At 42.7% G+C, this 8,263-nt stretch overlaps 1 protein-coding gene across 1 annotated transcript; it reads left to right on the top strand.

Annotated features, from left to right (window-relative positions):
- The first annotated feature begins 315 nt into the window (after positions 1-315).
- hdac1 (histone deacetylase 1) lies at positions 316-7,496 on the top strand. Its single transcript, XM_085395241.1, has 12 exons — positions 316-465; positions 1,451-1,563; positions 2,940-3,057; positions 3,141-3,215; positions 3,475-3,613; positions 4,399-4,540; positions 4,631-4,723; positions 4,813-4,921; positions 5,008-5,388; positions 5,486-5,641; positions 5,725-5,770; positions 6,661-7,496. The coding sequence occupies exons 1-12, from the start codon at positions 417-419 to the stop codon at positions 6,686-6,688; spliced, it is 1,449 nt and encodes a 482-aa protein (XP_085251367.1). The 5' UTR covers positions 316-416; the 3' UTR covers positions 6,689-7,496.
- Positions 7,497-8,263: the final 767 nt, after the last annotated feature.

Raw genomic sequence — 8,263 nt, 5'->3', positions numbered from 1 at the left:
AAAGCTGTTTTTCCTTGGGCAAAACCTTGAAGTAAAAGGATTCTCGACACAGGGGAAGAAGAAAAGCTCATTCTTATTTTATCAGCTCACGGACTGGTTGTTGCTGGAGATTACAGTGACCAGTGACCACCCTCACATTGTAGAACTGACACGGGCTACTGTACGTGCAGAAACTTGCCTTCATTGCTTCTTGCAGCTTGAACCCAAATACCAAGTGCAACTGAAAACGAAAAGAAATCTTTGCCATAGAAAGCCCCGAAGGCAAACGGCCTACGGAGCGCACTAGGGCGCTCTTCGGTTTGTAATACCGGCGCCTCCCTGTAGGGCGGTTCAGCCTCTGTGATTGGTTGACAGGACCTCAACGAGTGCTCCCTGGAGCCACAGAGGAACCGGTGAGCACGGAACAGGGGGGTAAAATGGCGCTGTCTCAAGGAACAAAGAAGAAAGTTTGCTATTACTATGACGGTAAATATCGAACGTATGCATCTTGGTTTGCCTTGATATCGAAGTGGCATTGGAAGAGTAGGAAATATTACATGTATTTCATAAAGAATCGAAAAAGGTTGTTATACCATCAGGCTAGCTAGCCGGTGTGGTGAGCTAATGTTAGCTTGACTAACTAGCCTGCTTTAGCCACACGGAAAGCCTAGTTGGCTGTTAGCTTAAGCCTGCACGCAGCACACTGGGGGATCTTCATCGAACTTTCAAGTGCTTTAGTAAAGAGACCAGTTTCGTGAAATTGTTAAAGCATTTTAGTGGGTTTTAGATGCGTGTGGCTAATAAGGTCTTCCCTGCAGCGTGAAGGAGTCGTGAAGCGATCCGACGCTAATCACATCAGTGTTACTCGGGAATTGCTAACAACTTCCGAGAAGTGTGAACGATGTACCGGCTTCCTCTAGATTGGCGCTATCTAGCCCAGTGGTTTCATAGAAGTTAGAATGCGTTTGACTCCATTAAAAAAAAAAAATGTGCAGAATCGCATACATAAGAAACTTCTATAACACTGAACTTATACATTCCCAGCCGAATGATTTGGCTACATTAACGGGTGTATTGAGCGTGGTCCTTCTCTCAAGCCTTCTTGTGTGCTTTTTAAAATGTTTGTCTGGCAAAATAATTCCGATAAAAACTCCCACAAGTCAGCCCAAGACGCCCACGGTGTATTCTGCAGTAGTCGTTTCGTGAATGTGTTACAAGTTTTAATTAAAAAAAAAAGAGGTTTAGAGTTGGCCAAGTTCACAAAAAAGTCATCCTTACACGAAGCCTCGTAGGCTTTTTAACTTAAAGGTGTATTTGAAATGCAGATGAGCAGGTTTTGGGTTGAGCTGAGCTTGAATTTGGCAGTTTTAGAAGAACTAAAATGCCTAAGGCAATGTGGCTTTTCTTTCTTTCTTTCTTTTTTTTTGCAATATCTAAAATAAACTTGTCTGGATGATGTTTTTGCCCACAGGTGATGTGGGGAATTACTACTATGGCCAGGGCCATCCCATGAAACCACACAGGATCCGTATGACGCACAACCTCCTCCTCAACTATGGACTGTACAGAAAAATGGAGATCTATGTGAGTCATACCACCAGACACATCAGACAGAGACACACACACAGGGTTTCTGCCAGGACTGATAGTACTCAGAGGCAAACTGTTAATGCAACTGTACCTTGCAACAGTTTTTAAATGGTAAATGGCCTGTATTTGTATAGCGCTTTTTTACACACATAAAAATGGGTAGTTATTTGCTGTTTACTGCAGAACTGCGATGAAGTTTTATAAAAAAAAATTTAAAATAATGGTCATCGGTTGCTGTTTTAACTGTGTTAAGCTTTGAACGATGTCCATGTTGAGTAACATTTATAGAGCTTCATGCAGCTGTAATTGTGGTTTATGAGTCTGTGACTTGTTCCTGTGCAGCCACAGTGAGGGTTTGGTCTCCAGCAGTAAGTTAAACTCATTCCAAATTGGCATTGGACTTATCCAGGGATCCCCTTTGTTACTGAGTCCCTTTCTAACTTTTATGGACAGAATTTGTAGGCAGCAGGTTAAAATCTCTAGGTTTGGTGAGCTCAGCTTCACATCTTTGCTTTTTGCCAATGATGTGGTCCAGAGGGAAACACCTATCAGGTGAGACGAACCTTCTTGTTTGCAGTATTCCCAGAGTATTTGGTGTCCCTGTGTATCACCACCCAAAATATCATGACGCTGTGCTGAATCTTTTTTTTTCTGCCCCCTACCTCTACTGGTTTTAATTGAGTGATAGTGTCTGGCTCAAACTGGGGGAACTGGGCTGTCAAATGGGTTTTAGCTGGAAGTTCAGACTCATCAGGTTCTTGTTTGTGAGCGTGAAGTCGTAAGGTTGTTTGTTTTTGTTCCTAATCTGATTTAAGGCCACAAACTTGGAGTAGTGACCAGAATCCTTTAATAATCCCTAAGGAAATTATGTAAAGAATATGGTCTTTGATACATTCAGTAGAGCTCAGAGCAGAGCTGCTACTCCTCAGCATCAAAACGAGCCAGTTGAGGTGGTACAGGTGTCTTACTGGGATGCCTCTTGGGTGCAACTTAGATGACATATTTGAGGTATGGTGAACCCAGAGGGGACTCGGAACATGCTGGAAAGATCGTGGCTCTCTGTTGCCGAATCCCTCAATATCCCTTCTAGACTGGTCATGTGACTTTGACGTCAATAAGTGATAGACGATTGATAGATAAATGGATAGTTTGACTATGGAAGGTTTCCATATTTGTTTTATCTCAGAAAATTAAATAAAAATGATTTTTGAAATATATCTCAAGCTGCGTTACATAGGACTGTCAGTTATATAAGACAGGTAAATAGGGCTTGAATGATGGGTTAGCCCTGTCTGTATTCACACACTTGTACCAAACTGCACGAAATGTTAGTTACAACTAACAATTATTGACAATGTCTGTTATTTCAGAGACCACACAAAGCCAGTGGTGAAGAGATGACAAAGTACCACAGTGATGATTACATTAAGTTCCTGAGGTCCATCCGACCGGACAACATGTCTGAGTACAGCAAACAAATGCAGAGATGTGAGTGCGCTGTTTTCTTCTCATTAATCCTCGGCTTTTCCTTCTGTTCAGGCGTGTAAAAACTGGTTTTCTCTTTCTTACAGTCAATGTTGGAGAGGACTGTCCAGTCTTTGATGGTCTCTTCGAGTTTTGTCAGCTCTCAACAGGTGGCTCTGTGGGTATGTTTTCCAAACACACTTCACATAATCTCAGTCCTTTTGTTTACAAAGAGCAGCTAATCAGAAGAAATTTAAAAAGGAAGGTGGATGCTAAAATGACTTGTTTCAGACAGGGTGAACTGAGAGGCCCAGAATAACATACATGAGGAATATTTTGACTGTTCAAATGCAAACTTACAAGAATCAAAATACAGTTAAAACTCCCCTTAAAAGCTCCATCAGATTGTTTAATGTTGATTATTCTTTTTCATTCCTGTAGCTGGAGCAGTGAAGCTGAACAAGCAGCAGACAGACATCGCCATCAACTGGGCCGGTGGGCTCCATCACGCCAAGAAGTCAGAGGCCTCTGGTTTCTGCTATGTCAATGACATCGTGCTGGCGATCCTGGAGCTGCTTAAGTAAGCAGCACAGCTGTGCTCTGTTTTTACATGACTGTATATCCTTGTCCTCTGTCAAAGTCAAAGTCAACTTTATTGTCAATTCTGCCACATGTACAGGACATACAGAGAATAGAAACTACGTTACTCTCAATCCCTAGATAAAAAAGCAAATGAACATTTAAATATAAGAGTGATTAAAAAAATGCAGGTAAAATAATTAAAAAGTAAAAATTTAAATAAATAAATACAATACAATTTTACATATAACAAGAAAGCTATACAATATACAATATAATGGGTAAATGACATTGGGTGTAAACCAGGCAGAGTAGTGCAAATAGGCAAATAGTGCAAATGGAGATTTAGTAATGTACGGTAAGAGATAGTGTAACAACAAAGTCTTATGAGGTAATGGCAGTCCAATGCTCCACAAAGTGACTGGTAACTGGTGCAGGCCAGTGAGTGAGTCAGAGTGTGTGTGTGTGACAGAGTTCAGTGAGACCGTGGAGGAGAGAGGGGAGAGGGGGCAGAATCGGGAGGGAGTTAAGCTTCCTGACAGCCTGATGGATGAAGCTGTCCTTCAGTCTGCAGAGCGCATTTATGAAAGCATTCAGAAATGCTCTGTTAGGCTCCCTGTCTTTGTCCTGTGTCTTTCTGAGTGGTTGATTTTCATCAGCATTTATTTGCTTTTAAGTAGAAACACACACTGGGTGCACTTTTGGAGTGTTTTTTGTTTTGTTTATGTTATTATACAGTAGTAGAACTGTATAAGTTTATTAACTGAGTTCTATGCCATGTTTCAGATACCATCAGAGGGTGTTATACATTGACATTGACATCCACCACGGTGATGGAGTAGAGGAGGCCTTCTACACCACAGACAGGGTCATGACCGTGTCTTTCCACAAGTATGGGGAATACTTTCCTGGCACTGGAGACCTGAGGGTTAGTTTTCTTACTCTTACGTCTGACACGTGACCAGTGCAACTTGAACATGTGTGACCATGAATTCAACAATATTCCCAATGTGTGCAGGACATTGGAGCAGGAAAGGGCAAGTACTATGCAGTGAACTACCCCCTCAGAGATGGTATTGATGATGAGTCCTATGAAGCCATCTTCAAGCCTGTAAGTTTTCTTTGATAATGTTTCTGTAGCCAGCAGAGAGCATGTTCACTGTTCATGTTCTGACTTTATTATTACTGTGTATGTGTTAGGTCATGGCTAAAGTCATGGAGATGTACCAGCCCAGTGCTGTGGTGCTGCAGTGTGGAGCTGATTCTCTGTCTGGAGACAGACTGGGCTGCTTTAACCTCACCATCAAAGGTATAACCACACAGTCCAAAAGATAATGCTCAGATCTGCCTTTGTACCATCAGGAATTTCACGCCAATATGTGCTGACTCCTACAGGTCACGCCAAGTGTGTCGAGTACATCAAAACTTTCAACCTTCCTCTGCTGATGCTGGGCGGCGGAGGCTACACCATCCGCAATGTGGCCCGTTGCTGGACCTACGAAACCGCTGTCGCCTTGGACTGCTCCATCCCCAATGAGCTGCCGTACAATGATTACTTTGAGTATTTTGGGCCTGATTTTAAGCTGCACATCAGCCCCTCCAACATGACCAACCAGAACACCAACGAGTACCTGGAGAAGATCAAACAGCGCCTGTTTGAGAACCTGCGTATGCTGCCTCACGCCCCCGGTGTCCAGATGCAAGCGATCCCAGAGGATGCCCCTCACCCAGACAGCGGAGACGAGGAGGAGGAAGACCCAGACAAACGCATCTCTAGTAAGAGACTTCAGGAGGAATTATTTTTTTTAGGATTAAAGAAACAGTGGCATGAGGATTTGTACTGATGCCTTTTTGTGTGTGTTCTGTTTTTCAGTCCGAGCCCACGACAAGAGGATAGCCTGCGAGGAGGAGTTTTCTGATTCTGAAGATGAGGCGGAGGGGCAAGGTGGGGGACGCCGGAACGCAGCTAACCACAAGAAGGCTAAACGAGTGAAGAAGGAGGATGAGAAGGGAGGAGAGGAAAAGAAAGGTGAGGCTAGTGAGACAAACCTATCGTAGAACATGATTAAAGATAACAGGAACAGTATTTACCCATGTGTCTTTGCTTCCTAGAAGTCAAAGAGGAAGAGAAGGAGGAGGAGAAAATGGACACATCAGGGTAAGAAACATTCAGACTGGGACAGAGTGGTTCACTTTTACTTGTCTCGGTTGTTCACTGGATATGGAGTAGAGAATTTTGACACCAGGTTCCCAGCTTGAAGCAATTTCAGATTCATGACATTGTGGTTTGTAACTGGTTGGTGTAGTGGTTTCTTGCATTTATCATTTAGGGTTTTCAGTTAAGGCCGTGTGTGTAGTAAGGCAATGCTGTCTACCTCTCTGCATACTGTGTGGCTCACACACAACAACAAAGCAGCTAATGAGACAACAAGAGGCATATAGTGGAGTTGCATTGCATGATTTGACCTACTTTTTAGTTGTTCTTTAGACTTGTAGTTGAAGTCGTTCAGTCGGTTTTTAAGTGTTTAAAAAAATGGCTTCATGCATACAGACAGGTGTATTAAGCTCCAATCAGAGGAGCTGCGTACCACACACATTCATTTATAGAAAGAGGTGTGAGGCATGAACAAGCAAATGATCACCGTCCATCACCTCCCTAATCTGTTCTGCAGCTGGTAATGTTGCTGTATGAAAGTACTAATGATTATTCAGTGCTGTTGGTAACTTGCTATGGTTAGTAAAAGCACGAGGTTATTGGTGTGTCCTGGCACACTGCTGGCTAATCAGTTAATTAGTGATATGACCAAAGCTTCATCTGATTGGACAGTTGTTTTGATAAAGAGATACAGGAGTACAGTGTGGGTGTAATATGGTGCTTCACTACATGACGTTCATAGTTAGTGTTTGAGAAAAGGGCTGGTAACAGCAGATAAGTTACTGAAACTGCTAAAAGAAAGGGAACCCTCTTTGTCTTTGTGTTAGCTGTTTAGATGATGTTTTCTGAGTAAACTCAGTGTAGTAACTGTAGCAACTTCTAACCTGTTTCAGACCAAAAGAAGAGGTGAAGACGACCTGAAGACCGGCACACAGAGGAATGGATGGTTTTATTGTTATCCTCAAGCCCCTCTTGATTCCTGTATTCTCCCGCTCCAGTGATAGGGCCTTTTTCTATTCCTGTTTTTATTATGTGCTCTTAGAGGCAAGCCTGATTTACACTGTCACCTGTTTACAAGCCCAGTAATGCGCCGGTATAAACCGCACCCGCCTGGTGCTCCATGTAGAATAAAATCAATCCCTGTGAGCTGGTGTGTAAACCAGGTTTGCTCTAATAATATTTGAAAGCCACCCAGAGTGTTACTGTTCCTATCCTGGTATTTCACTCGGAAGTCCCTGCAGAGATGTAGATGATTTCCAAGTGCTCACATGCAAAAAGGCTTCGTTAGTTTTCAGACATCTATTTATGATACTGTGATACTGAATAACCAGCATGAGGCACTGTTTGCCTCTGTGTTGCTTCACTAGTGAATGCATGTTTAGATTGGTCTCGCCTTTAGCATGTACGTATTACTGCCTTTGCCCAAACAGTCCCCGATCTCTGCTCAGTAACTTATTTAAAATCACGAGTACAGTCCCCTCAGCCCATTTTCCTATGAATATCTGCTCTGTTTTTTTATTTTCTTCCTCCATTGTGTGTTTATGTAAGTATGAGTGTGAACCTCTTCTGGGGTTACTGTTGGGGTATGAGTGACTTATTTTAGATATTTTGTACCATTATACATGAAGGTGGAGTGAGCCTCTACACGTGCTTGTTTGGAGTTCTATCCTTGTGAAATGTGCATTATCAGAACTTTGTTATAAAAAAATAAATAAAAGATAAAACAGAATCTTATATTGTCCTGACTTGTTATTCGTACTGACACTGTAAATTAAAGATACAAAGGCAAGCCAGAATTTACAGTACAGTGCCACCTAACTTGTCATCAAGAGCAGCGGTCTCCAACCTTTTTTGCGCCACGGACCGGTTTATGCCCGACAATATTTTCACGGACCGGCCTTTAAGGTGTCGCGGATAAATACAACAAAATAAAACTAGTACTGGTACTGTAAAAAAGAAGATTTATTCATAACACACGTGAAAAGACCCAGGAAAACAGAGTTAACGATAAAAACGATAACAAAATAACGCTGGAAACCGATAAAAACCCTGAAAACTATACATTTCACACCTGAGCCTCAACTCTCGCGGCCCGGTACCGGTCCGAGGCCCGGGGGTTGGGGACCGCTGATCAAGAGTGTTTTAAGAAGACCCAGCTCCCCAAGTTTGCTCGATCACACTTCCACATGCAGTGTACTGAACCCCAAATTGTCCGTGCACGTGGCTTTGAATGCTCAGAGAAAAAAATGGCTACAAGTACATTCGGTTCTGATGACGTTATTAGAGACAATTTCCTTACCACACCCAGACAGTCTTGGTGCCTGTGGAGGTTAAGGGCTCAGAGTAGGGAGTTGTTTGGTGTCAGCCAGCTTCTTGCAGAGCGTGAGATGAGGTTTTCTATTGTATAATCACAGGACGGTCTGAACTATCAACTTTTTCTGGTCCAGCCCACTTAAGATCAAAGTTTGACATCCCCGTCCTACAGTATTGGTCAAC

The sequence above is a fragment of the Rhamphochromis longiceps genome, linkage group LG22 (genome assembly GCF_057381845.1).
Source record: "Rhamphochromis longiceps isolate RC_006_pf linkage group LG22, R_longiceps_female_GT1.1, whole genome shotgun sequence".
NCBI classification, from domain to species: Eukaryota; Metazoa; Chordata; class Actinopteri; order Cichliformes; family Cichlidae; genus Rhamphochromis; species Rhamphochromis longiceps.
Note: the sequence above shows the minus strand (reverse complement) of the source record. Positions and strands in the feature narration are given on the sequence as shown.